The sequence below is a fragment of the Thamnophis sirtalis genome, unplaced genomic scaffold (assembly GCF_051295495.1).
Source record: "Thamnophis sirtalis isolate CommonGarterSnake01/CBP01778 unplaced genomic scaffold, rThaSir2_p1.2 scaffold_1, whole genome shotgun sequence".
Lineage (NCBI taxonomy): Eukaryota > Metazoa > Chordata > Lepidosauria > Squamata > Natricidae > Thamnophis > Thamnophis sirtalis.
Window position 1 is genome coordinate 155,974,758 of NW_028261381.1, and position 27,643 is coordinate 156,002,400.

At 40.7% G+C, this 27,643-nt stretch overlaps 1 protein-coding gene across 1 annotated transcript in view; it reads left to right on the forward strand.

Moving 5' to 3' along the window:
- Nucleotides 1-1,380: 1,380 nt before the first annotated feature.
- Nucleotides 1,381-27,643, forward strand: part of NEMF (nuclear export mediator factor) — a 31,110-nt gene continuing 4,847 nt past the window's right edge. Inside the window, exons 1-26 of the mRNA XM_087728904.1 lie at nucleotides 1,381-1,542; nucleotides 4,516-4,584; nucleotides 5,330-5,432; nucleotides 7,169-7,294; nucleotides 8,122-8,270; nucleotides 9,481-9,548; nucleotides 9,809-9,892; nucleotides 10,430-10,503; nucleotides 11,805-11,875; nucleotides 11,959-12,034; nucleotides 12,436-12,498; nucleotides 13,558-13,635; nucleotides 14,518-14,726; nucleotides 15,269-15,451; nucleotides 15,687-15,750; nucleotides 16,672-16,760; nucleotides 18,503-18,606; nucleotides 19,118-19,180; nucleotides 20,770-20,882; nucleotides 22,126-22,183; nucleotides 22,358-22,416; nucleotides 23,968-24,088; nucleotides 24,437-24,695; nucleotides 25,995-26,037; nucleotides 26,137-26,186; nucleotides 26,690-26,837. Of these exons, the coding sequence (XP_087585030.1) occupies nucleotides 1,484-1,542; nucleotides 4,516-4,584; nucleotides 5,330-5,432; nucleotides 7,169-7,294; nucleotides 8,122-8,270; nucleotides 9,481-9,548; nucleotides 9,809-9,892; nucleotides 10,430-10,503; nucleotides 11,805-11,875; nucleotides 11,959-12,034; nucleotides 12,436-12,498; nucleotides 13,558-13,635; nucleotides 14,518-14,726; nucleotides 15,269-15,451; nucleotides 15,687-15,750; nucleotides 16,672-16,760; nucleotides 18,503-18,606; nucleotides 19,118-19,180; nucleotides 20,770-20,882; nucleotides 22,126-22,183; nucleotides 22,358-22,416; nucleotides 23,968-24,088; nucleotides 24,437-24,695; nucleotides 25,995-26,037; nucleotides 26,137-26,186; nucleotides 26,690-26,837 (2,583 nt within the window). The 5' untranslated portion in view covers nucleotides 1,381-1,483. The remainder of the gene's footprint in view (nucleotides 1,543-4,515; nucleotides 4,585-5,329; nucleotides 5,433-7,168; nucleotides 7,295-8,121; nucleotides 8,271-9,480; nucleotides 9,549-9,808; nucleotides 9,893-10,429; nucleotides 10,504-11,804; nucleotides 11,876-11,958; nucleotides 12,035-12,435; nucleotides 12,499-13,557; nucleotides 13,636-14,517; nucleotides 14,727-15,268; nucleotides 15,452-15,686; nucleotides 15,751-16,671; nucleotides 16,761-18,502; nucleotides 18,607-19,117; nucleotides 19,181-20,769; nucleotides 20,883-22,125; nucleotides 22,184-22,357; nucleotides 22,417-23,967; nucleotides 24,089-24,436; nucleotides 24,696-25,994; nucleotides 26,038-26,136; nucleotides 26,187-26,689; nucleotides 26,838-27,643) is intronic.

Below are 27,643 nucleotides of genomic sequence, written 5' to 3' on the forward strand. Positions count from 1 at the left end.
CTGTGTGGTTGGTGTCTGGAGGCAATTCAAGGTGCTATTTGTCACACCAGAAGCTCTTCGTGGTTCAAAACCTGATATCAAGACTACCTGGTCTCAGTACTCTTTCTCCAATCAATTATATTAGGAAGAATGTATGTATGTATCAGTGGTCGGTTCCAGATTTCGTTGCAACCGAAACGGTTGCAACGGGGCCTGTCATCCTCCACATGAACGCACAGAGCACGTGCATGCATCTTACCCTCCAGTAATGCCTGTGAGCCTCTGCGACGCTCCAGCTGCTCGCAGGTGCTGTAGGCGCCATGTGCATGCATGAAACCGCCAAAGAGTTTAAAGACAGGTAAGGACGATGGGCGGGCTGGTGGGCACTCCGGACCACTGTACCAGAATGGTATCTGGTGCTCCAGGCAGGCACCGGTACGCCCATACCGGGGCGTACTGCCTGCAACCCACCACTTGTATGTATGTATTATGTATCCATCCATCCGTCTATCCATCCATCTGTCCATCCATCCATCCATCCCTTCTCTGGAATATCAGAGATTTGACTTGCCTCAATAATTGGCACAGGATTTATTTCAGTAATCCTCTAGGGCAGATGAATTGAGATTCTACACACACACAGAGAGAGAGAGAGAGAGAGGGAGGGAGGGAGAGAGAGAGAATATAAACGAGTAAAATAAAGCTATACAAGGCTTAATTTTGTTATTTTTCTGTTACATTTATGGATGTTGATATGTATGTTTTTTTAAAAAAAATGGATCCTGTTTACCCACAGCAGGTTAAAAGCTGCTTTGAATCAGTGATTAGACCAGAATATAAACTAAGTAAATGTTAGTCTTGGAAGATTGAGAAGAGCAGCAGTTGGACTTGGTCTGTGAACTTTGGATTCCCCATCCTTACCAACCTTTGGAAGTCATGTTTCATTTATGTTCAGGTCCAAGTTAGAAAATAATTAAAAATGCGAGCTTAGTAAGTATTGCAGTACGAATAAAAATATAGCTTCCAAGTTTAAAAAAAATATTTTCAAGTGTTAGGTGTACCTATAAAAGTTGGTATTTTTCATCGTTATTTGCGAATGTCTTCTGCTTGTTCAAATAACACGATGTTAAACCAAAAATATATAATACGCCTAAAGAAGTATGCATTACTAATCTCTCTCCCCAAATAATTGCATAGAATTTGCAAAACAAAACAAAACACCCACCCCGATTACTATATCGCCGCTTGAATAGCTGAATTTCGGCGCATTTAGCTCCCAAAACTTGGTGCAAATAATCCCAAAGTCCACACAACGGTCTAATGGAACGAGTAGTTTTGGCTCCGCCTTCCTCCGCGAAAGAAAGAAGTTTGGCCCCGCCGTCTCGCCATAGTTTCGTAATCCGTCGCGCAGACGTGCGGCCCGGTCGCCTCCTGTCGGAGGAGCGCCTGGGAACTACTGTTAGGGAAGCCGCGTAGACGGAGCGGGGCTCCTTTCCGTCCCATCATGAAGTCCCGTTTCAGCACGGTCGATATCAAGGCGGTTATAGCAGAACTGCGCCACAGGTACGGGCCTTCGGATGTCTTTCGAAGCCACGCCCCGATGACTGCAGGTCCCGCCCAGTAATCCCTTTGGGTTACGCCCCTCCCACTCAACCGGTAGCTCCCAAACAAGTGGTCCCTTGTGCCTTTTTAGCTTTCCCGGCTTTTGGTTGGTTGATGATGACTGTTGGCGGAAGTCCGCTCTGTGCCTTCAAATGGCTTCAGGCGCCCCTTCTCCCACTCTGAACTATACTCTGAACTATTCAGAGTCGCTAATTTGCTTAATTTGGGAACTATTATTTAAAATTAATTAATAATAGTGTTGATATAAAGCCTCCTTCAATTTGAGCTTGAATACTGCTGATTTCATAGACATGTCCAAATAGGTTTTTATTGCACTAATTTGGAAGTAAAGGTAAACAGTAAGAGTTGGAAGGGACCTTGGAGGTCATCTAGTCCAACCCCCTGCTCACGCAGGAGACCTGGATTCGAACGGCCGAACTGCCAACCTTTCTGATTTACAAGCTCAGTGTCTTAGCTACTGAGCCACCTAGTCAGGCTTGTCATAGTCTTGCTTGAGTATGATTTCTCGACCTCCCAGCTAGCCTACAGCCCTGGGATTTCCTTGTGGTCTCCCTTCCAAGGACTAACCATGCCTGACCATGCTGCCATCTAACTGAATACAGGTAGTCCTCGACTTAAGTTGTTTAGTAACTGTTCGAAGTTACTATGGCATAGGAAAAAAGTGACATGACCATTTTCACACTTACAACCGTTGAAGCATCCCCATGGTTATGTGATTTACATTCAGATGCTTGACAACTGGTTAATATTTATGATGGTTACAGTGCTCCAGGATCAGGGGATCACCTTTTGCGACCTTTTCTGACAAGCAAAAACAATGGGGAAGCCAGATTCACTTAACAAATGTGGCAAGAAAAGTCGTAAAATGGGACAAAACCCACTTAACAAATTTCTCACTTAGTGACATAAATTCTGGACTTAATTGTGATCATAAGTCAAAAACTACCTGTATGACGCATAAGTTAGTTAAGTGCATGTAATCAGGTTTATCTCCTTGAATTCATGGATAAATTTGCCGTTTCCACCTGTCTTGAAATAATTTGAATTTGAATTTTGAATTTGAATTTGCTTTATTTGTATGCTGCCCTTTTCCCTGAGGGGACTCAGGGCGGCTCACAATTCAAGGGAAGGGGAAAACAAACAAATTACAGAACAAAAAGACCATACACTACTAAAAACACAACAATCATACCATTCGGAGTGGGGCTGGAAGTCTTTAGCCCCAAGCCTGTCGGAACAGCCAGGTTTTAAGGGCTGTGCGGAAGGCCTGGAGGGTGGTGAGGGTACGAATCTCCACGGGGAGTTCGTTCCACAGGGTCGGAGCAGCCACAGAGAAGGCCCTCCTCCGGGTAGTCGCCAGTCGGCACTGGGCGGCTGATGGAATTCGGAGGAGGCCTAGTCTGTGGGATCTTATTGGTCTAGTGGAGGTAATTGGCAGCAGGCGGTCTCTCAAGTATCCAGATCCAATACCATGAAGGGCTTTGTAGGTGACAACTAGCACCTTGAAGCGAATCCGGAGACCAACAGGCAGCCAGTGCAGCTCGCGGAGGATAGGTGTTACGTGGGTGAAACGAGGCGCACCCACGATCGCTCGTGTGGCCGCATTCTGGACAAGCTGAAGTCGCCGAATACTCTTCAAGGGCAGCCCCATGTAGAGCACGTTGCAGTACTCCAGCCTAGAGGTCACAAGGGCACGAGTGACTGTTGTGAGAGCCTCCCGGTTCAGGTAGGGGCGCAACTGGTGAACCAGGCGAACCTGGGCAAATGCCCCCCTGGTCACAGCTGACAAATGGTGTTCAAAAGTCAGCTGTGGGTCCAGGAGGACTCCCAAGTTGCGGACCCTATCTGAGGGGCGTACAATTTGACCCCCCAGCCTGAGAGATGGAACACTTGGCCAATTAGTGGGAGGGAAGCACAGCAGCCACTCGGTCTTATCTGGATTGAGAACAAGCTTGTTAACCCCATCCAGTCCCTAACAGCCTCCTGGCCCTGGCTCATCACGTCCATCGCTTCATTGAGTTGGCACGGGGCGGACAGATACAACTGTGTATCGTCCGCATACTGGTGGTATTTTATCCCGTGCCGTCGAATGATCTCACCCAGCGGTTTCATGTAGATATTAAAGAGGGGGGACAGGACCGAACCCTGCGGCACCCCATACGTTAGGGGCCTAGGGGTCGATCTCTGCCCTCCAACTAACACCGACTGCGACCTGTCCGAGAGGTAAGAGGAGAACCACCGTAAGACAGTGCCTCCCACCCCCACCTCCCGCAGTCGTCGCAGAAGGATACCATGGTCGATGGTATCGAAAGCCGCAGAGAGGTCAAGGAGTACTAGGATGGAGGCGTGACCTCCATCCCTGGCTCTCCAGAGATCATCGGTCAACGCGACCAAAGCGGTTTCCGTGCTGTAGCCAGGCCTGAAGCCAGACTGGAAGGGATCTAGATAACTTGTTTCCTCCAAGGACCGCTGGAGCTGAAAGGCCACCACCTTCTCAACAACCTTCCCTACAAAGGGGAGGTTGGAGACTGGACGATAGTTGTTTAGAACGGCTGGATCCAAAGATGGTTTCTTCAGGAGGGGTCTCACCACCGCCGCCTTTAATGCGGGGGGAAAGACCCCCTCCCGAAGGGAGGCGGTAACAACCGCCTGGATCCAGCCCCGTGTCACCTCCCTGCTGTTAACAACTAGCCAGGAGGGGCACGGGTCCAGTACACATGTGGAGGCACTTACAGCTCTCATGGCCTTGTCCACATCCTCAGGGGTAACAGCTTGAAAATCAATCCAGTGATGTTCTACCAGATTATCCCTTGGTGCCCTTTGCTAAAGAGTTTATTAAAAAAATACTCTTTTTTTCCCCATAAGATGATCAGAAATATATAGAAATCTAATTTTTTTCTTTTCTTTTTACAGCTTGTTGGGAATGAGGGTAAACAATGTTTATGACGTGGATAATAAGACATACCTAATCCGGTTCCAAAAGTAAGAACAAAATTTATTTTCTTTTCTTTTTTTAGTTATTTCTGTTGTTGGTGCTTATTTGTTTCATATTTTTGAAGACCCCGTCTCCTCAGTACATATTTTGCTGACTTACACACCAAGTGCCTTTTTAAAGCAAATGTACAGTGTTTTTTAAAATAATATTTTACAAATTAACAAGTTTGAACAGCAGTAGTTCAGCTTATGTTTATGTCAGTGTTCAGTATCTTAAAATTGGCAAATAAGCTGTATCAAATATGTTTTTTTAAATATCAGTTAAAGCAATTTAAAAAAAACCCACAACATTTGACCTCTAAGAAAGCTTTAGTGAGACCTCTTTAAAGAAAATCTGCCAGAATGTCTATATTATCTAGGGCTGTATCTATCATACTGTATAATATTTTAAAGACCAAGACACAAATAATTTGATTGTGTGCCACTTTTGAGTGTTCAGTCAAGTGACCGGCATATTTATTTATTTATTTATTTAGGGAGTTTATATTGCCACCTATTCGCACATAGTGACTCAAGGCGGTTTACAGAATATAAAATATAATAGATATATGCAGATTTTATAGATTAATATTTATGATTCAGTTGTCCAAATTAAGATTTTGAATTCAGTGAAAAAGGAAAACAAACTGGAAGTTTTGATAAGAAGATTTAACATTTATATATATTGGGATTCTAGAAAAAAATACAACTGTTGTATCAGAGGTTGGGATGTTTTTTTTCCATTGTATTTTAGACCAGACTTCAAGGCTACACTTCTTCTGGAATCTGGCATTAGGATTCATATGACAGAATTTGAGTGGCCAAAAAACATGATGCCATCTGGTTTTGCAATGAAAGTAAGTTGAGTTTTTTTTTGTTGTTGTTAATTAAAGATTCCTTGCAGAATGGTGAGAAAACTGAAGCTAGTAATTGTTGATTTTCCTTTTGTAAATACCAGTTTGCTTGGCAGAATTTGTTTTGGGGTTAATAACGAGATACATAGATGTTGTTTTGCGAGATTGATAACCACAAGGCAGTTGTCTCTTCTCTGACTCAGTTAGAAATTCTGCTAGTTTACTTCAAGAGCAGGAGGATGAGTACAAGTAGTCCTCAACTTGCAACAGTTCATTTAGTGACTCTTCAAAAGTTGAAAAAAGTGACCTATCATCATTTTTACACTTACGACCTTTGCAGCATCCCTGTGTTCATGTGACCAAGATTCGGATGTTTGGCAACTGGTTCATATTTATGACGGTTGCAGTGACCTGGGGTCACGCAATCACCTTCTGACAGGCGAAGTCAATGGGGAAGCCAGATTCACTTAACAACCGTGTTACTAACAACAATTTCCGTAATTCAATTAACAACTGTGGAAAGAAAAGTTGTAAATTAGGGCAAAACTCACTGAACAAATGTTTCACTTGACAATGGAAATGTTGGGCTCCATTGTGGTCGTAAGTCGAGGACTACCTGTAATTCCATTTAGTTCAATAAAGTTTAGTATAGAATACATTTGTTTACAAATATTTCCAAATAAAACATTGTTTGTAGTCTCATGATCCTCATAAATTACATAGTATTTTCTAAGTACCCAAAACAGGAAGTCATAAAAGTGTCCTATTCTGATTCAGCACTTATTCTGTTACTCAGTCTCTGGATTAAGGCAGGGAAGGATCTTTTCTATCATTATTATTATTTCATCATTTTGTCTCTGCATATTAGAGATTCAACTTGCTGCCTTCAAAATGCAAAGTATATACACAGCTACTGAACTGTGCACTTTCCCATGAGTGTAATTTCAAAAGGAGAATATTAACATTCTTTCTTAAAATGAACTGAGTTGTGAGACTGGCCATCTGATATCATAGCCGAGTTCAGGCAATACCATTTCTTAGAGTAGGGGGGGACAAAGTGTGGCCCTCTAGAAATAGTGTTATGCAGCTCTTATGAGTTGTTGCCAATGTTGAAAGATGATGGGAGTCCAAACTTGCCTGCATTACAGAGAATTTCCTGTACTTTCTAGCCACTATACTCTGTTGGCTTCCCACTGTCAAATGCAATGGAGTTTTTCGAATTAATATGAAGACTTCTAATAATAATTTTATTTTATTTAATAACAAACACATTATTTTCCTTATCCAAGGGCAGCAAGATAATTTATGATTAAGCTATAATTCCTCCAAGGCATTTCAGTGAAAATGGAAGATTTTGCAATAAAAAGTTGATAAAAATAAAATAATGAAATTGAATCTTTTATGGAAACACAAATATACTTATATATATGGAATATATAAGTATATATATACTGTACATACACACACACACACACACACACACACACGTATATATGTACATGAGATACACATACAAATGAACATATTTTTTTCCTGTTTAATTAAAGGCAAAAACAAATGCCAGTATGCTAGTTACTCCATACCTTGTTAGAACAGTTTTTAAATGTTCCAGGATCCTAAATGTATGTTGGATGGTCTTGTTTATATATATATATGGAATGGTTGCCAACTCTGTTCTGATTGAATGCACATAAATCTGCCATTGTTTTAAGACTTCTTTGTTCTTTTTTCATCAATAGTGTCGCAAACATTTAAAGTCCAGAAGGCTTGTGAGTGTGAAACAACTTGGCATTGATAGAATAGTCGATTTCCAGTTTGGGAGTGATGAAGCAGCATATCATTTGATTATAGAGCTTTATGACAGAGTAAGTAGAAAAAGAAATGTCTGAGACAGGTGCCTAGAGACAATCTCTTTCCTCTAAAAGCCTTCCTAAAAAAAGGGAGGGGTGTTTCAAAGTCTCATATCCTGGTATTTGCTCCACCTTGGTTCTGTCAGATGTGGGGATGAGGTCACAGAATGTTTAGACATGGCTGTAGAGTTGGTGAATTACAAACCTAACATTACAATGAGGGGCCCTTGGTGCTCTTTGAACTTGGTTGATTTTATTTGCAGATGTTCATTACTCAAACTAGGTAACATCATCAGTGCTAGAAGAGAGTGGGATTTGCTTTCATTTTATATACTAGAGCTTGTCCTGTCAAAGTTGGTGGGAGTGTTTACTGTTAGCTTGTTGGACTGTTCCTTGATGGAGGTATTGTTTGCTTCTTGATTGTTGGCCTAATTTTAATCTTGGTGTTAATCTCTGCTCATCTTAAAATTCAGATTTTGGAAGGATGCCAAAGTTGGAAAGAAGGCATATCTGACTTTCTATTTCTTCATATCTTCTGATGATGTCATGGTTTACGGAGCTGATTCTTGCCATTGTTGAAAAGGAACCTTCATTCATGTCTTCCCTAACTCTGAAATATTTCTCTTTTCATCATATCCTCATTTATTTAGGGCTTCCAAATTAACTTCTGGTGCTGTCTCTTTCTCAAAGTTTCTTACAGTATTTTGGAAATATTCCAGAAACTTTACCTGAATATCCCCTCTAGCTTGAACAGGGGAAAATACACTGATTAAAATCTCAGCTTCTGTGGAAAAAGTTTCAGATCTGCATTTTAATGACAAACTGTTCTGAATTTGTTGCAGGGCAATATTGTTCTTACTGACCACGAGTACCTTATTTTGAATATCCTGAGATTTCGCACAGATGATGCAGATGATGTCAAATTTGCAGTGCGGGAACATTATCCAGTTGATCATGCCAAAACTGCAACATCATTGCCCAATTTAGAAAGGTATTATTATATTTTATACAGAGCTTAAAACTGGGGCAAACTCAAACTTTAAGAGATAAGCATAAATTACCAGTACATGTTTTAAGAGACGTACCAGCTAGAGGTAGGAAATTTTTACTTACATCTTTTTTTTCTCATTTTGCATTTTTATTTGTAAGTAGTATGGTAGGTTTTTGTAATACTTCCATCTATATAAAAATGGCTGTGTTTGTGTCTGTGCATCTGTGTGTCTGTGTGTTCCAGCCTATCTCTGGAATGCCTCAAGCAATTTCAACCAAACTGTGTACACAGATGACTTACTCTTTGGAAACAAATACTGTGGGGGTAAGACACCCCTAACACCTCTCGGTGTGTATGTTCTGTTAAGATACAGCCTGTTGTGCCTTAAAATGAATTCTACCGTACTGCCTTAAAATGGCTTCTACTGTACAGCGCAGTGGAGTTGCCATGGTAATGGCTTCACAGTACTCCACAAGGGGCTCCTTTTGGTAAGGGGGGAAATCCAATGTTAGAAATTAGGTTTGGGCCGGGATTATTTTTGAGGACAAATTTATGGATTAGGATAAATAAATACCTGGGCAATGCTGGGTTATCAGCTAGTTTTATCATAAAAAAGGATCCTTACCTCCAGAAATTTGTGATTGGAATATGTGAAGGAGTATTTTGATAAAATAATGTACATTTTCAGAAGGGTATTTTACAGGCTTTCTGGCCCTAAAAAAAGACGTCCTCATGCTTTGTGGTGAGAGAAATAGTATTGTAGTGTGATGTTGTGTTTAATATTTAGTTCCCCTGAGATTTTTTTCCTTGCTAAAAATTTTATTAGCTCATTTTACAATAGGGAAAGCAAATAAACATTTTAAAGAATACAGAATGAAACTACTTCTAAATGAAAAATCTTGAGCCATATTAAAGATTTACAAATAGATTGCATATGTACGCATTGGAGTCTGCTTTATTAGATCCATGAAATAACAGTATTTCTCTTGAGTTAGGCTATATTTAACAATATTAGTTGTACAAGAAGTTATTTTTGATCTGTTATACAAATAATTCCTGTACATTATCTAGACTTGAGTATAATTTGAATAATCTGTTTTTTTAAAAACAATTGATATGTTCTGAGCAAACATGCCTTGCTTAACTTTATTGTACATGTTAACAGTATATTATCAGATTTTTTATTATTATTTCTTCATTCCTTTTGTAGGTTAACAGAATTAATAACAAGTGCACCTAAGGGAGATCAACTAAAGAGAGTCCTAAATCCTCACCTTCGTAAGTATCAATTTCTTCTATTTTTTAGAAAATTACAAGGTGATTTGATCATATGTTATTTGAGGGTATGAAATAACATACATGTATAAATCAAAATGTTCAATTCTATTTTGAGACTTCTCATTCTAAACTTATCTTTACAATAATCAAAATCGGCCCTCTTAAAAAACAGCATTTCCACTAAATGATGTAGAAGAAGCCACACCTTTTTTCCTCAAATTAATATCCTCAAACTAATATCTTTCTCCCTCCCCATACAGCTTATGGGATCACTCTGATTGAACATTGCCTTATAGAAGCAGGATTTTCAGGTAGCATCAAAGTAGAGCAGATAGAAAGTAAAGGTAGGTATTGAAACGTTTGAATATGTTAATGTCTAGCATCATTTCCTGTGTACTATAATATTATGTGATAGTTATTTAAAAACTGGTTTCCCTTTCAAAAAAAATCTTGATCTTAGGGTTCATGCAATTTTCTGGGCAGCCTGTTCTCTGACAGTCCAAACATACAGAGGATATACTGTACTATAGCAACAGTGGTGGGTTATGACTGGTAACCCCCAGTACGGGCATACCGGTGCCTGCCAGGAGCACCAGGTACCGTTCCAGTACGGTGCTCTGGAGAGCCCGCCCACCCGCCTGCGCTCCTTGCCGGTATTTGAGGTTTTGGGGGCTTCTGCGCATAGAGCGTATGGTGCCTGCGTGACGCTCCGCCGAGCAGCTGGAGCATCGTGGAGTGGCGCGGGCGGCAAGTACGCATGTGCTTGGACACCTGGCCCCGTTGCACCATACCGGTTGCACCGGGATCCGGAATCCACCACTGCATAGCAAGAATGTGCAGTTTTATATGTCTTGAGTTTGAACACCTATTTCTTCTTCTAGATATTGAAAAGGTACTAGCTGCTTTACAAAAAGCTGAAGACTGCATGGAAGAAACCGAGAACTTTAATGCCAAGGTAGTTTTATAATTTGAAGACAAATGCTTTGATTTTTATACCTAGCACACTCAGTGGGCTTAAAGCATTTCTAGCTTTGCAGCAGCACAACTTCTAAAGGGGAGATACCTTGAGTCTTTCTAGTTAAGAACCAAGGCTGCCGTTGGTTCTTTTGGAAATGCTATATCAACAAAAGAAGCTGGGGAAGTGAAGGGGAGGGAAATTTGGCTTTCCACACCACAGATGCTGTAACAAATATTATGCAGAGGAATTACACGTTGAGTTTTCTGTTGCTTCATGCCGTTTCGTAATTCTTTTCCCAAGAAATTCTGACCTTGGGCTTACTACCTTGAGGCCACGTTGCTAATGTTTATATCATAAACATGCTTAGAGGAGGAAGGGCCATCGGGAGTAAAGAGCAGCAGGAAGAGACCATCCAAAGATGCTCCTTCCTCAGGGGTGAACCCCAAGGCCTCTAAATCTGCTACCAGAGCAGAAGAGCGCAGACAGAAGGCCCTAGAAAAAAAATTTCAGAAGGCCCAAAATCAGCAGCAAATTCAAACTGCTCAGACCTCTCCCCCTCCTCCCGAAGGCATACACAGTCTGAGGGAAATTCCTGCACCTCTGCAAGGCGTCTCTTCTTCTTCTCTCCCAAGTTTTGGGCAAGATGGTATCTTGCTTTGGGATTGTCCCGTGGGCCAGGTTCCACAGTAGGATCCTTCAATCGTTCATTCTTCTGCATCAGAAGGCTGACAGGAGCTGCTCCCCTCTCAGGAGCTGCTCCCTCTCAACCAATTTCGTTGTATTTAAGTACAATGACAATAAAGATTATACTTTAAACAATCATACTAGCTGATAACCTGGTGTTGCCTGGGCATTTATTTGTAGGGGGAAAATGTCCGGACCAAACGTAATTTCTAATGTTGGATTTTCCTCCTTACCAGAGGGAGTGGAGTACTGTGAAGCCGTTACCATGGCAACTCCACTGCGCTGTACAGTATAAGCCATTTTATGGCAATACAGTAGAAGCCATTTGAAGGCACTACAGTCTGTATCATAACAGAACACACACCGAGGGGTGTAAGGGGTGTCCTAACCCCACAGTATTTGTTTCCAGAGAGTAAGTCATATCTGTGTACCAAGTTTGGTTGATTGATTGCTGAAACACACACACACACACTGTAAAAGAGAACAGCAACAAAAAGCCTCATTAATTGAACTGAAGACCTACAGTGGCTGAAGGGGATACATTCTTAAATTTCCAGCAGTGGAAAATAGATGTAATGCATAAGGATTTTCCATTCCCTACATCTTTTTAATAGGGCTACATCATCCAAAAAAGGGAGAAAAAACCAAGTCTGGAACCAAACAAGTCTCCTGAAGAAATCCTCACGTATGTATCTTGAGAGAAGTGGGTTTTGTGACTGTGCTGTGCCTTGGTAGTTAGCCAACACTAACGCAAAGCATTTCTTTCAGGTATGAGGAATTTCACCCTTTCTTGTTTTCGCAACACTCAAAATGTCCCTATGTGGAATTTGAATCTTTCAACAAGGTACAGTGTTCATCTTGGTTCTGGATGTTATATGTCATTTTTATCATATCAAGGGCTGGAAATGTAATTAATTACACTGAACAAGAATTCTTCCTTGTGTTTGTTAATGAGAATGATTTGGTTATCTGACTGAACATTTAAGGAGAACATTAAGGTTTTGAATTATGGATCTTGAGAGAACGTTATTTGGCTTTCGGGGGTAGTGAACGTTTGTGGCAAAGCTGATCGGAATGAAATTGCACAAAGAGATGTCTTTACTGAGGCAAACTTTGTGTTTGAAATTAGTTTTGCAAATTTCCAGTGGCCATTTTAAGTAGGTCTAAGTAAGGAGTACTGGTGCAATCAAATATTCTAACTTACTTTTTCTTGTTATGTTTTGTATTTCTTTATGGTTTTGGAAGGCAGTGGATGAATTTTACTCTAAGCTGGAAAGCCAGAAGATAGACTTAAAGGCATTGCAACAGGTACTCATCTTGTGAAAAAGTTAAAGTCTTGAACTATGTTTTTTTCTGAAAAATGGGCACTCTAGTTCACCTGGGAAGAATTATATTGTAATCTAGCCCAGGGGTGTCAAACTCACATCATCCTGGCAGCATCACGGGACGTATCAGGACTCCCCGCCCCCCCTTTGCTAAATGGCATGGGCGTAGCCAGTGCATGAGACATCTGGCCCACGGGTCGGGAGTTTGACAGCCCTGATCTAGCCAATAAGCCAAGTTCTGGCTTGTCTGGACAAGCAATGATGAAGTTACCTTTTATCATTCGATCAGAATGGTTACCAATAACAGCTAATTTGCTAGGTTGAACAATCTGGAATCTATTTTACTTGATCTTAAGTTACTATTATGGAAATTTAATATTCCTATATATTTTCTCTGTTAATTCTTTTATGCTACTGTAGTTTTAAGAAGAAAATGATCTTCTCATTTCCATTTTTTACTCATGGCTATTTTGGTTTTAGAAAATGACAAGTTTAACCTCCATATATTTTTTTCCTTGTTCTTTTACGTTTGAATTTTCCTCTCTGCTTTTTCAATATAATTCTGGTATGTCCTCAGAATTACTCCACCTGTCTCTCAGATGAAGCTCCAGTAAGACTGAGCATGTACAAGTGTATTTTTTTAAATTCTTTTCATACTGCTCAAGAGTTTTTTTTAAGTGCCTATATCACAAAAAAGTATTGTGAACCCTTGCGTCTAACATTATCTTAATTATCATTAATTTGGACCATTAAATCACATCAAATGGTCATTCTGTCATTGTTTCTAGGATTTCCTCTCTTTTGTTTGCATTACCCTATTGATTTAAAGGGTAAGTTTATATATGTATACAGGGAGGAGGCGTATACTACACTTTTCCCAATTTCAGAATTTAAAATAAACTAACATTGCTTTGTGCCCTCTGTTCAAAAGTTACCATCACCTTCCATTCTTCTCATTTTACATTTCACTTCCTCTGACTATGTTAGGAGAAGACTCAAATGAGAATGTTTCTTCTGCCACTTCTGTGTTTTTTCTTGAAAGGAAAAACAAGCACTGAAGAAGCTGGAAAATGTGCGGAAGGACCACAAATTCAGATTAGAAGCTCTTCATCAAGCTCAGGTAGAAACATCGCTTCCTTTAAGTTCAGAAGGCAGAATTCTTGCACAATCTCAGATGCCTTGTCTCGTTCAAGGAATTCTAGCCTAGTTTCAGTAAAATAATGTGTTCATGCTGGAATAAATCTTAAAATTACGAAGGGGAAGAAAGGTAATGCTTGCTGGAGTGGAAAGGCTAGGCTAAATGAGCAAACAATTTTCAGCTTCAGATATTCGGAAGAACATCAGGGTGTACATCTTTTTTGTGTGTTTCTGTCATGTTTGTATATTCACTTAAACAAACACACACACACACACACACACACACACACACACACACACACACACCCCTTCCCCTCAGAACTATTACCAGTAGAACATGTAGTCATGCATAGTGGTTTTTTACAGCAAACAGCGAAATATCTCTGCAAATTGTAAACCACTGAGAATTTTGTGAATGAGGATTGGTGATACATGTAATCAATAAATCTGCTAGCCTTGCCCTTGGTCTAGGGAGAGCCTATTTTTCACAAAGATCAATTATGATCAGGAGTGCACCCACTTCCCAGTTTATTAAATCGGGCATAGCCATTTTATGTTTCCAGATAAACAAAACCATTTCTTGCCCTTGATCTACACAATTGCAATACCTGTCTTTCTTCCCCCACCTCAACTTCCCCCTTTTAAATCCCATAATTTGTTATTTCAGTTCACCGGTTATATTTGAGCAATGGTTTTCTATCAATTCTTGGACAATTTACTTGTGTTCCTATAGCACAATACTCATAGCATAACCAACATCCAAATACTAAGTCTCTGTACATTTAGCAAGCTCTGGTTTTTTAAATCTTTGTGATAAAGGAAAAAGCGGTGTCTCAACAGTGACTGTCTCCTTTACTTTCCAAAGGAAATTGACAAGGTGAAAGGTGAGCTTGTGGAAATGAACCTGGAGATAGTTGATCGAGCCATCCAGGTGGTCCGCAGTGCCTTAGCCAATCAGATTGATTGGACAGAGATTGGAGTCATTGTCAAAGAAGCCCAGGCCCAAGGAGACCCAGTAGCAAGTGCCATCAAAGAATTGAAGCTGCAGACAAACCATATCACAATGATCCTAAAGTAAGTTACCAAGCAGATGGGAGGAGTGCCCTGGAATGGAGCAAGGCTTTGGCATATCAAGGCAATATTGTATTTTCATATAATGGAAGGGAATCTGTTGACATCCAGGTATTAAGCTTCAGCTCTTATCAAGATCAGTTAGAACGATCATGCCTTAGGGATCTTGGGAGATGTAGCCCAGTAATTTCAAGATCAGGAACAATGACGATTGTTGAATTGAAATTTTATTTGTATAACTCACTATTCTGAAAATGGCTGTGTTAACTTTGAAAAAAATATTTCCAGGCTTTGAAGCTACATGGAAATGAAAGGTCAAGACAAAAACAAACCCAGGCAAAATATATATATATATCATTAACTTGTGTTAACCGTGCAAAATTTTACTGTATATCTTCAGGAATGTAGAACAGAACCAGAATGAAAAATGGTGATCAAATTTACTCAGCTATCCTCCTGAATATGAGATACATTAATTGTTTAAAATTATTATTCAAAGAGATGCTTCTGGTCAGCAAAACGTTTTTTTTTTTTTGCTGCGTTAGAAACCCGTATGTGATCTCAGAAGAGGAGGACGAGGAGGACGAGGAGGAGGAAAAACCTAAAGTGGAAGAATCAAAGGGAAAGAAAAAGAAGAAGAAAGTCAAACAACTCCAGAAGCCTCTGAAGAATCAGCCTATGCTGGTGGATGTGGATCTCAGCTTGTCAGCTTACGCAAATGCCAAAAAGTAAGAAAAGGGTAAGAATTGGCTGGCATACCTTTAAAAGCGGGGCCTTTGGGATGGCTTGGTTGAAGAATTAAAGGGAGGCCACCATTAGCGTTCCATTTAAATCTGCTATTTTCTTCCCAGTTAATGTTAATCAAGTCATGTAAGATGAGAAAGATACCTTGCATCTATCTTGAAATGTGCTCTTCATTTGGAGAGGATTGGCCTAGAGATATGACATGCTTATGTTTCTCAGATATTATGATCACAAGAGACATGCAGCCAGAAAAACCCAGAAAACGGTGGAAGCAGCAGAAAAGGTACATTAGTAGCTTTCTTGCCTTTATCACTTATGGAAAAAGAACTTACAATTTCAGTTTTCCTGAAACTCTGTGCCTTTGGTTTAATCAGCTGCACCATTTTTATGCAGTGGCACATTGAACATGCTGAAGAAGATGGTTTTGCAAAATTATTTAGTTCACTGGAACTACTGACAAGCAGTGGATAAAATCAAGAGATTTAAAGTTTAACTTGGGTTAAACCAGGAATTACTTACGCTTGTTTGGCTGGTTGATGCATTTGGTGGGTTGCTGTTGCAGTAAGTGTGGCCCATTATCAAACACTCCTTTACCAGAAGGCCTACTGGTGAGAATGCTCCACATTTATTCACTAGCCTTCCAAGATATAGTCTTCTATTTCCCATTTTATCTTTGTATTTTTTTCCTGAGCAAATGGGCACATTTTTAACCAAAGCACCGATCTGAAACTGGTTCTCATTTTTATCATGTGACAGACTTTTGAGCCCTTTGGGAATCAAGATAATGTTGGAGGTTTTTCGTTTGTTTTTCAGCATGCAGTTTTGTTAATCACATGACCCTTAAAAATTAATTAACAGGACTGGTAGAACTGTTAGTGGACTCATAGATGCCCATAGACAGCATGTTGCAAATTCAAGCTATAAGTTGTGCATGATGAGAGCTTGTACATAAAATATAGGCAGACTCACAAAAGTGATCAAAAATACTATTATTGTAGCAGCATTAGGGCATAAGGAAATTCAGAAAAATAAACTGGATTGCAGTTAGTAGGAGAATAATACATTGGTATTATTCTAGAAGAAAATGGCTATTCTTCTGGACAGCTTTGTTTGACTCATGTTCCAAATTATTGATGGGTGTAGATTGGGTTGCTTCTTTTTAAAAAAACTGTGGTGGATGGTTTTGTTTGTTCATTCTACACAGGCTTTCAAATCAGCAGAAAAGAAGACCAAGCAAACCCTGAAAGAGGTCCAAACAGTTACTACCATTCAGAAGGCTAGAAAGGTTTACTGGTGAGTTGCCTGCAATAGAAATAAGAAAACACCCATTGAGTACCTTACATTTTTGAGGGAGAAGCCAGGGGGTTGAAAGCAGATGTGATATAGCATTGACTGAATATTCAGTCATTCTAGAATTTATGATACTAGAGTAAGGGTGCAAAAAATGTAGGTTGATGCTGTATGTGGCCTGCAGACATCACTTCTGAAGTCCGTAGCACCCTGCCTTGATTGGTTCGGCTCAACATTTTTTACATTTGACAGGATTGATGATAAGAAGCAAAAATGGGTGTTTTAAAACCTTGCAGTTATTTAAGGTATCCATTCATCTCTTAAAATTCCTGCATCTGCTCCTAGAAAACAGGATTTGACCCCACATAGTTTTGAAGTATAGTTCCCAGTATGCTCTACTACCCTTGCTAATGTTCCTCAAGCTGAAGGAAGTTATATAACCTTGTTCTACGACTTTGGAAGCTGTAGGTATGTGCCTAGTACAGAGAAAGTATAGCAATTGCAACTTCTTTTTTTATTTCTTTTTTGGCCAGAGGATGAAATTGAGCATTTTCCTTCCTTTGCTATATTTTAGAACCAAGTTCCTTAACCTGATATCTGTCAGCTCAAAAGATTGACAGCCAGCATGACCAGTGATAGTCCCAATACTTTTGAAGGACCTAAATTGGAGATGTTTTAGATAGATTGATCCCATGGCTATCATTTAAAACACTTTTTAAAAGTGCAACTTGTGTTCATATGTACCTGTTCCTCTGATATTATTTGTGTGCAATTTATATTTTGTCTTTGATTCAGAAACTCAAAGGGGTATATGTATACTCTCCACTTTCCCCCCCCCTCACAATAAAACCCTCTGAATTACATTGGACTGAAAGAAAGTGACCCCAAATCACTCAGTGAGCTAGAAAATAGAAACTTTCTGCTACTATTCCTATATCTTAACTACTATACTGCATTTTAAAGTACTTTAAATGATTCTTTGACATATAAATGTTTTTAAAATATGGGTTTAAAATGTGGATCCTTTAAATTATCATAAATGATTTATCAATATTTTAAAGCTATTCCAGTGATGGAAGGTTGGTGACACTGCTCCCAGAAATAAATATGTTTTTAATGTAAGATACAGTTAGTTGGGAAGGAGTAGAATCCTAGATTTGAAAAGGCTGCTGCTATTTTTCTAGATTTTTTTCTTCACTTTGCAGTTGTCTTGCATCTCTGCAAAAGCAGAATTCACTGCAGATAAGAGTTTAGAGCCATGATGGCAAACCTATGGCACGCGGAGTCATTTGTCATGGCACGCAAGGCGTTGCCCTGTCAGCTGGCAGTGTACATGTGCGTGCTGGCCAGCTGAGTTCGGCCTTCTTTTAAGGCTGTTTTTCGCCCTCTGGAGCTTTCAGGGGCTTTCAGGAGGCTTCCCTGAAGGTTCCGGAGGGCAAAAACTGGCCCTATGGACAAACCAGAAGTTAGCGGGGTGGGTGGGTCGTGTGCATAGTATTATGGGTGTGGCATGCCCGCGTACAACCCCCCTGTGCTCCCCCTGCTTTTGGCATGGGAGCCAAAAGTTCACCATCACTGGTTTAGAGTTTCTGAAATATGATTCTGCACTAATCCTTTTGTTCCACATTTTGCATCTGAGTGTGAGATTGAGGTTAGTAAATGGTGGGCTAAATGTTCCTTATACTGAAGACCTTCCAAGAATCCTTTATATCAATATTATCCTTTGGCTTGTTGTAATCCCACAGGTTTGAGAAATTCCTGTGGTTCGTTAGCTCTGAAAATTACCTTGTTATAGCTGGAAGAGACCAACAACAAAATGAAATGATTGTCAAGCGATACTTAAATCCAGGTGAGTGACTTGGTGCACAATAACCCAGAGTACTAATGAATATCGTTAATTTATGTATAATCCTGTGTGATATTTAAGTATTTATTTAAGGGCGTTAAAGGCAGCCCTGACATTCCTTTCTATGGTATTGATGTGTAATTAATATAATGAGGTAATGCTTATTTGCTGCTCAGTGTTTATTATTTGTTGTAGTTTAGAGAACAAGGAAGAAACAGGACATGCCATGCAAAAGTAAAGCCATTGAATAAAGTGGCTCTCATAAGATTATAGTCATATTAATAATGTGTAGCTTTCTGCTAATTGCGGAACTCTGGATGGGGTTACTGATGAACTTGTGGAATAGCAATGCAATGGTATAATTTTGTTATAGGGTGGAGAACACACAAACTTTGTAATCCCTTTAATGTTACAATATATCTTGTTACAACTAAGCCAGAGTATACACAACTTTAGTTGGTGCCTGTTTTTATTCTATCATCATAACTGATCTTTCCTGTTTCTTCCATATAAGGGGACATTTATGTCCATGCTGATCTCCATGGAGCAACCAGTTGTGTCATTAAGAATCCATCAGGTAATGGTTTTAGGGAACAGAGTTTAGAGAAGTGGTCTCCAACCTTCCCGGCTTTGCAGACCTGTGGGGGGTGGACAAGCCCGCCACTTCTGTGTCTCGGTTCTGAATGGGCCGTGGCTTGGTAATGGGCTGTGTCCTGGGGATTGGAGACTTCTGGTTTACAGAAAAGGGCCCATTAAAGATTGGGGACTCTTAACTGCTTTCAAAAACTTTGGGTGACTGTTAATGCTTACATTGGGGCAATAGATTGTGGGCTAAAGGATTGTTTAAAACTGGTCTATTCCTGATTGAGGTTATCCAACAAGTAATTTCTTTAAAAAAAACATGCTTGTACTCCTGAGAGTAATGCTTGGTTGCATTGGAGTTGATACAAATTGAACTTAAATTCTGTTTTCTTCATATCCATCATAAATGATACATGTAGTTGAAAAACCTCTCTTCTCTGGGAAGCCTGCTACATTCAGAGCTTTTATATGTTCCTAACATTTGGAGTGTGGATTCAAATGAGCAGGAAACATCAAGTTCCTAGTGGGGATGTCCCCCCGCCTGAGTGATGGGAATTGTAGACAAACACATTTGAAGAGTATCAGGATAGGGAAAGCTGAAAGGAGGGGACATTTTCTTTATCCTGCTATTTCCTAATGTTCCTTCTGACAAAATCAGTGCAGCTTTGTACAATGTGTGTGCACTCTTAAAAAAACAACAACTCTTGAATATCAGTTACTAGAGGATACTAGGAGTTGGATTTTGTATACTGCTTATTGAGTGCCCCTGAAGCATATGGTCAGAGTTTTCATCCAAGCGTGTTCATCATCCTCTAAGATAGGATAGCAAGCAAAGAATATGTTAAACTGGGGCCAATATTTGTGGTCAAAAGCAAGACAAAAACAAAAAAAACAAATAATGGCTTGGCCTTTAGTGGATGCCACTTTTTCTGACTTATCATGGATTTTAATATATCCATGATAAAGGTAAAGGTTCCCCCACACATGGGGCGGTGTTCATCTCTGTTTCTAAGCCAAAGAGTCAACGTGGTCCCAGGACTTCTCCGTGATCATGTAGCTGGTATGACTAAACACAGAAAGCGCATAGAGCGCGGTTACCTTCCCACCAAAGTGGTCTCTATTTTTCTACTTGCATTTTTTACATGCTTTCGAACTGCTAGGTTGGCAGAAGCCGGGACAAGTAACGGGAGCTCACTCCATTATGCAGTGCTTGGGATTCGAACTGCCGAACTGCCGACCATTCTGATTGACAAGCTCAGCATCTTAGCCACTGAGCCACCGCATCCCTTAGATATCCATGATAGAAACACCTAAATGTTTCTTATCCCAAATATTATCAAATAATGGGCTCTGTATTCTAGGTTTATTTTCTGCTCTGCTTTCCAGAAGGCTGATGTCCTCAGTCAAATTACTGTCTTATTTTTTTTTAACTGCAGTTTAAAAACAAGTACAGTTTCTAGCACATGTTCCCCCCACTCCCCCTTTTTCCTGACTATTGTGGGATTTAGCACCCAAAAGAAGTTTAAAGTCAAGTTGGTGATGAAATTCTGTAATAATGGCCAATTTTTGTTTTTGCTGTTTCAGGAGATCGTATCCCTCCACGGACCCTCACTGAGGCAGGCACAATGGCCCTGTGTTACAGCGCAGCCTGGGATGCCCGGGTCATCACTAGCGCCTGGTGGGTCTACCATAATCAGGTAATGAAGTCACTGGGAGCTTCCCTATCTCTGGCTTAGTTTTAAGAAATGAAACATTTTACTGAGGATTCTACAGATGCCTTGTTTTGGAACCTCACGTCATATTTTTTTAACACTGAATAATTGCAAGGCTACTATGACTTCCCACAGTAATTGCTTTTACAGTTTGTGGCTTTTTTGGGTCCAGTTCTTTATCATACATTCCTCCTCTCCTGTGCTGACACGCAGATCTAGTCAAGGCTTTTCAGTACCGTCCTGGTTAAATTTATTTGTGCTCTTCTCGTTACACAAGGAATTTGCTTCGTTTTCCTTTTTTCACAGACAAGATGATTGTGCATCTAAGTCAATGTGCAGATGATTAAGTAGCCTCTGTTCCATGAGTCTTCTGGGATGGCTGCTCAGAGCCATAGAATAATATGGGGCTTCCCCCTTTTTCAATCTGAAGCCTTTCCCAAAGATGCTAATTACAGTTCCAGTCATCCTCCAAGCAGCATACAATTAAGGGTTAAATTTAGGTAGGGAAGACTATATTCAAATATTCATTCAATAACATAGCTCATTGACTGAATTTGGGCCAATTTCACAGATGTAGTCTCTCTTTCTTGCCTATCCTACTTCATAGGATGGCTGTTTGTGGGATATTATTAAGGGAGACTTTCCCACCTGATATAGTGTCATCTACATTGGGGATCTCCAACCTTGGCAAATTTAAAACTTGTGGACTTCAACTTCCAGAATTTCTCAGCCAGCGTGGCAGGCTGAGGAATTCTGGAAGTTGAAGTCCACAAGTCCTAAAGTTGCCAAGATTGGAGACCTCTGATCTACTTCCAAAGAAAAGACAGAATGTAAATGAAATAATAAAGGAATAAATAGTCCAAAAAACTGAGAACATTATCTTACCGAGACAAGTGGCAACAGACTTAATTGTGTTGCTCCTCTAATACAGGTCTCAGAAATAAAAAGATTTTCATATAAGTTTTTCCACATTTGTGGTTTTTTTCCCTGAAAGCTATGGAATTGTTGGAAATCGCCAGGGATGAAAATTCTAGTTGCTTAATTAGTTCCCCCTTCTCCAGTCAAAGCACATTATATGGCGACTACCAGTGAATCTCTTGTTCTTCCCAAAACTCTGGCATTCATTTCTGTTACATATCCAACCCTCATTCCCACTTCTTTTACGATAAGGTAACCTCTTTAATGTGTATGATGTTATTTGTGTTTATTCATCATAATCTCCATGCAGGTGTCTAAAACTGCCCCCACTGGAGAATATCTGACAACTGGAAGCTTCATGATCAGAGGTAAGATCTCCAAGGAGACATTTCCTGAGTTCATTTCCCAACCCAGGATGGTTGTGGTGCTAATAACCCAGTTCAGTGAGAAGGGGAAATTATGAACCAGACTTCGTATTCATGTTCTAAGGAAGCTGAATTTCATGGAAACCTCTATGATCTAATTACTTTTTTTTCTTCCAGGAAAAAAGAATTTTCTTCCCCCTTCTTATCTTATGATGGGCTTCAGTTTCTTATTTAAGGTACTGTATGTCCTCAAGTTATTGTTTCTTCTTTAGGGATGTATAAAAATGAGGTGCAAGATGAGATCTTCCAAGTATTCAACTCTGCTGTTTGCTAGGTTGATTTTAGGAGAAAGGATATTTTCTGGTTGAGGAAAGTGAAGTTGTGAAATCCTAGCAGCTCTTACTTGTATGTACCAGAAGTCTGCTGTTCTGACCTTGGCTTCCCCAAACCATGAAGCAGACTCCTTGTCCCGACAAAAATTCCTTTTTATTAAGTTACTGTGAATTCCTCTCATTCACATCCAGCAAAGTCTTTCGAGGAAGGATTTACAGTCACAGACCTTATCTGGCTTGGAGAGCTGATATCGTCAAAACTTGGCAAGGAGTCTCCGAGAGTCATGAGCCAATTAAGCAAACTAATTGTCTCCTGCAAACTCCACTCCACTTTCGCTCCTTTTTTATTTCCTCTGGGAGGGGCCATTCATCATCCACCTGTGGCCTTACTCTCAAGTCGACCCTTGTTCCTTAACTGTTCCCTTCATCTGGCAACTCTGCGCATGCGCACATTGGGAACATGTTCCAGCTGTTTGTCTGCCTCACTGATGTCTGACTCCAAAGGCAGCCGATAACTGTCAAGCGGCCCTGGACCCCTCTTTGTCTCCAACACAGAGCCCTCATCAGAGCCTTCCCCAGACTCCAGGACTGGCCCATGTTCCTCTCCAACCTCCCCACTGTCCGAATCTGCTGCCAGATTCATCTACATGTGTCTGTTCAGTTACGTTTGTTGTATTTCTATCTCTCTCTTGTGTGGGTGCACATGTATGTGTGTGTGTGTGTGCACACACACACACGCACACACACAAACACACACATACACTCCAGACTGCAATGAGTTTTAAAATAGCCTTTGTTAATATTAGTGGGGCCTGTTTTGAAATCTGACCATGTTGTGTGGATTGAAGGAAGGTTTTTTTAAAAGAACTGTTGGGGAGGGGAGGATCAGTCAGCAGAACCTGATTAAAACTCTCTTGATGGTAATGAGGCTTTAAAGTAGCCTCTGTCCATCGCTTCATAACAGTTTTGTGTCCGTGATGCTTTATCAATTAATTTTTTTGAGAAGGAAAATCTAGTCCAGTCTCCTCTCTCAAAATCTATACTTTTCAGACACAAAATGCACTTCACTTTATGGTAAAACTGAAATTTAAGATCCTTTTAAGGTCTTCTAACCCGACCCCCTGCTGAAGCAGAAAACCCTATTCCAGGGGTGTCAAACAGGCGGCCCGTAGGCCGGATGCATCATGCACAGGCCACACCCACCCCGGGAAAAACATTGTTAAATGTCACGTGACAACAACGTGACACCGCAAGTTTGATACCTGTGTGCCCTATACCATTTTAGACAAATGTTTCTCCAGTCTCTTCTCAAGAGACATGGTCTTAGTTGGTCAATTGGAGTTTTTGGTCCAGGTATTTCTTCATTCCCCCCCCCCCCCCCGTGAGGTAGCCGGTTGAGTGCTGAGAGCTCTGCCTGCATCCAAGGAAAACCTGACTTACTTTATCCGTCTCCAGGTGGACGAATCCTGTGTTTGGAGACACCGGGGTGAGCGAAAAATCAAAGTGCAAGATGAAGACATGGAGACGGTGACCAGTGCCACCAGTGAGCTGGCAGCAGAAGAAACAGAGCCCTTGGGTAATGCTTTAACCTAGTGCTGCCAAAGAAAGTGACGTTTCTCGAGTCTGGGCTTCCATTTCCATAGGGTGCCATTTCCTCTGCTGAGAGTCTTTTCATGATTCTGGATTGCTAGAATGATGAGATCAGTAAGCTGTATTGATTCCTCTAAATTGAAAGTTTCCTCAGATGGGGTCTTTTCCTTTGACATCTTGATCCCCTCTTGACCCTCCCAGGCAAATCTTGTCCTTCTCTTCAGTCCATAAGTTTTTCTTCCTTTTAAATTCCAAGGACTGTTTGCTTGCCTGCCTTAAGTCATGATGAGTGCAATTGAATGTCTGTTCGTTCCTTCTTTGGCTTTATATCAAGATGCACCGGAGGGAGATGAAAGTAGCAGTGATGATGAAGCTCATAAAGAGGAGGGCGAAGAGAAACCTGAGAACGAAGAACATTTACAAGATGAAGAGCGTGATGGGAACGGGGCAGGAGATGCCTTGGGCATGGAAGAATCATCTGAGGAAGAGGATGACGTTTTGGAGGAAGAGGAAGAGGAGGAACCGACTAGCAATGCTTCAGAGATACTTTTTCCAGACACAACCATTGATCTTTCACATCTTCAGTCCCAAAGGTAATAGAAAGCAGGGCTATCTTTGCAAAACCACCTTTGGAATATGTGCCAAAGACAAGTGTAAGATTTGAACATTAGTCTTTGTCACTTCTCTCCTGAAACTTTTGGCCAATACTTCCCAGATACCTTTGTTTAAAAATTTTGCTTCTTGTTCAGAATGAATAGGAGTGCAATGAGCATAATATATCTATATTTTTTTTAAAAAAACAAGCTATTTAAATAGTTTAAAAATTTGGAACCAATGTTGGTAAAGGTTGGATTAAAAAAAAATGATTTCAGTTATGTTTGTGATTTGGGGCATTCTAGTTGCCGTTAAGGGACACAGGGGCTCAGTGGTTAAGCCGCTGAGCTTGTCAATCAGAAGGTCAGCAGTTAGCGGTTTGAATCCCTAGCACTGTGTAACGGGGTGAGCTCCCGTTACTTCTCCCAGCTTCTGCCCACCTAGCAGTTGGAAAGCATGTAAAAAATGTAAGTAGAAAAATAGGAACCACCTTTGGTGGCAAGGTAACAGCACTCCGTGCGCCTTCGGCGTTGGTCATGACCATGGAGACGTCTTCGGACAGCGTTGGCTCTTCGGCTTAGAAACGGAGATGAGCACCACCCCCTAGAGCCAGAAATTAGCACACCTGTGTGGGGGAACCTTTACCTTTACCTTAGTTACTGTTAAATTGCTGTTTTCAACTATTACACACTGCCCAGAGTGTAATTTTGTGAAATGTGGGGCATACCACATAACTAAAAAAAATCTGAAAGAATGTTACAGTAAAGGATGGGAAACAATGTCTGTCAAGAGTATACAGGCCCTATGGTGACCGAATCTCATGTTCTAAGAAGATAAGAGCTTTAGTGTGCTAACTGATAGAATGGGCATCAGGATCTATATTTTGTTATGGAAGTATACAAAGAACTGTAAGGGAAGTTAATATAAATGTAAGTTGAGAAACTCTCTTCTGCCGCCTTATGTAAATATTGGGAGTCAGCTGCCATCTGACTCAGCTTTCATGTGGGAAACATGGATCTCTTGCTTGCATTTGGTTCTAGCCGTTTTTGGCAACGACCTGATTTTTCTTCCACATTCTGTGGCCAATTCGTTGACAGACTTGACGTGGATTGGTTGGTGGGTGGATGTGAGTTTTATCAGGACTTCAGCCTAATTTATTCTTTTAAATAATTGTACCATATAGTATTTTTGTTTCCCATTCAGCTCTTTTTGGTAAAATGTATTTAATAAATAAATAAACTTGCTTCTCACTAGGCTGTTCTTGTAAAAAAAACCAACCCAACTTTGTTCTATTGTAGATCGCAGCTGAAATTTGCTTTGAAAGACAACATCTCAAGTTTGGTAAGCTCTTCGTTGATATCAATAGAAGACTTGGCTGCAGCTCATCCTGATGAAACAATGACAGTCTAACTCTCTCTTTGTTTTTTGTTTTTTTTGTAGGGTGACAGCAAGTCTCAGGGGCGGAGACATCTCTCAGCCAAGGAGAGGAGGTGAGGAGGCCAGCTGGGACATTTAGATGAGTGTTTCTCCATCTTGGCAATTTAAGATGTATGGACTTCAACTCCCAGAATTCCTTAGCCAGCAAGGGAGTTGAAGACCATACATCTCAAAGTTGCTACGGATGAGATATACTTATTTACATTTAGATCTAAGTGACAGTTTTGCATCTGCCTGAGTAGTTACAGCTATTGCAAGATGCATTCCTGACCCTAAATTACCCCTTAGATTCCTTTATCTTGCTTTTTTGCCTTCCCAAAGAGGTTTATGTACTATGGAGTCCCACAAACAAGAAAGTTAGTTGCGGACTCCATACTACATAAGCTACAGTTTCTATTGCATGTAGTTATATTGCTTACTACAGTTTTTGCGGCTGCTGTTGCCAGCCTGAGATCTCTACCTTTCCCTTTCTTCTAAGACTTGGGTTAGTATCCTTGATATTTTGAAATAAATTAGCTAGCTGGCAGAAATTGTATGAAATTCTGCTTTCTCTTAGGGAGCTGAAGAAAAAGAAGCCATCAAGCGACCAGGATGATTCTGATCTTGCAAAAGGGAAGGATGAAGATCATTCTCCTCAGCTCCAGCTTTCTCCCAATGATTGTAAGGGTGCTGGCACGCAGCAGCCAGTGAAGAGGAGACAAAAGGTAAGCTGAACTGTGTGCATATTGGGTACTCCTCAGGTAAATTGATCAGTCAGGTGGGCAAAGCTAGAGATTCTTGGACCACAGAGAGTTCAGCAAGAAACTATGCCACATGCCTACAATCCAACATCACCCAAATATGATACAAATATAGTTCCAAACAATCGGGCCTCATCTGGAAGGCCTCATGATTGTTGTCGGTCGTTAGTTGTAAAGTCGTGTCCGACCCATCGCGACCCGTGGACAACATTCCTCCAGGCCTTCCTGTCCTCTACCATCCTCTGGAGTCCATTTAAGCTTAGGCCTACTGCTTCAGTGACTCAATCCAGCCACCTCATTCTCTGTCGTCTCCTTCTTTTGCCCTCAATCTTTCCCAGCATGAGGCTCTTCTCCAGTGAGTCCTTCCTTCTCATTAAGTGGCCAAAGTATTTGAGTTTCATCTTTAGGATCTGGCCTTCTAAAGAGCAGTCAGGGTTGATCTCCTCTAGGGCTGACTGGTTTGATCGCCTTGCAATCCAAGGGACTTGCAGGAGCCTCATGATGGGGACAGCCAATTCAGGCTGTTTGGAATTTGTGTACACTGGGATGCATTCCTCTTAATGGTGCAATTCTGCAGGGTCACCTGGCCTTTTACCTGAATGTTTCAGATATCACTGCGCCTTGAACCGTTCTGAGTAATCTGTGGCTGCAGGCAAACTGCCTGTTTCAGGCTGCCTGAAAAACCTCAGACCGAGCCTTTCTTCGATGCTTAAATCAGTCAAACCTCCTTGAGAATGTCTGCAGTTCACAGTGTGAGGACTGTATTCAAT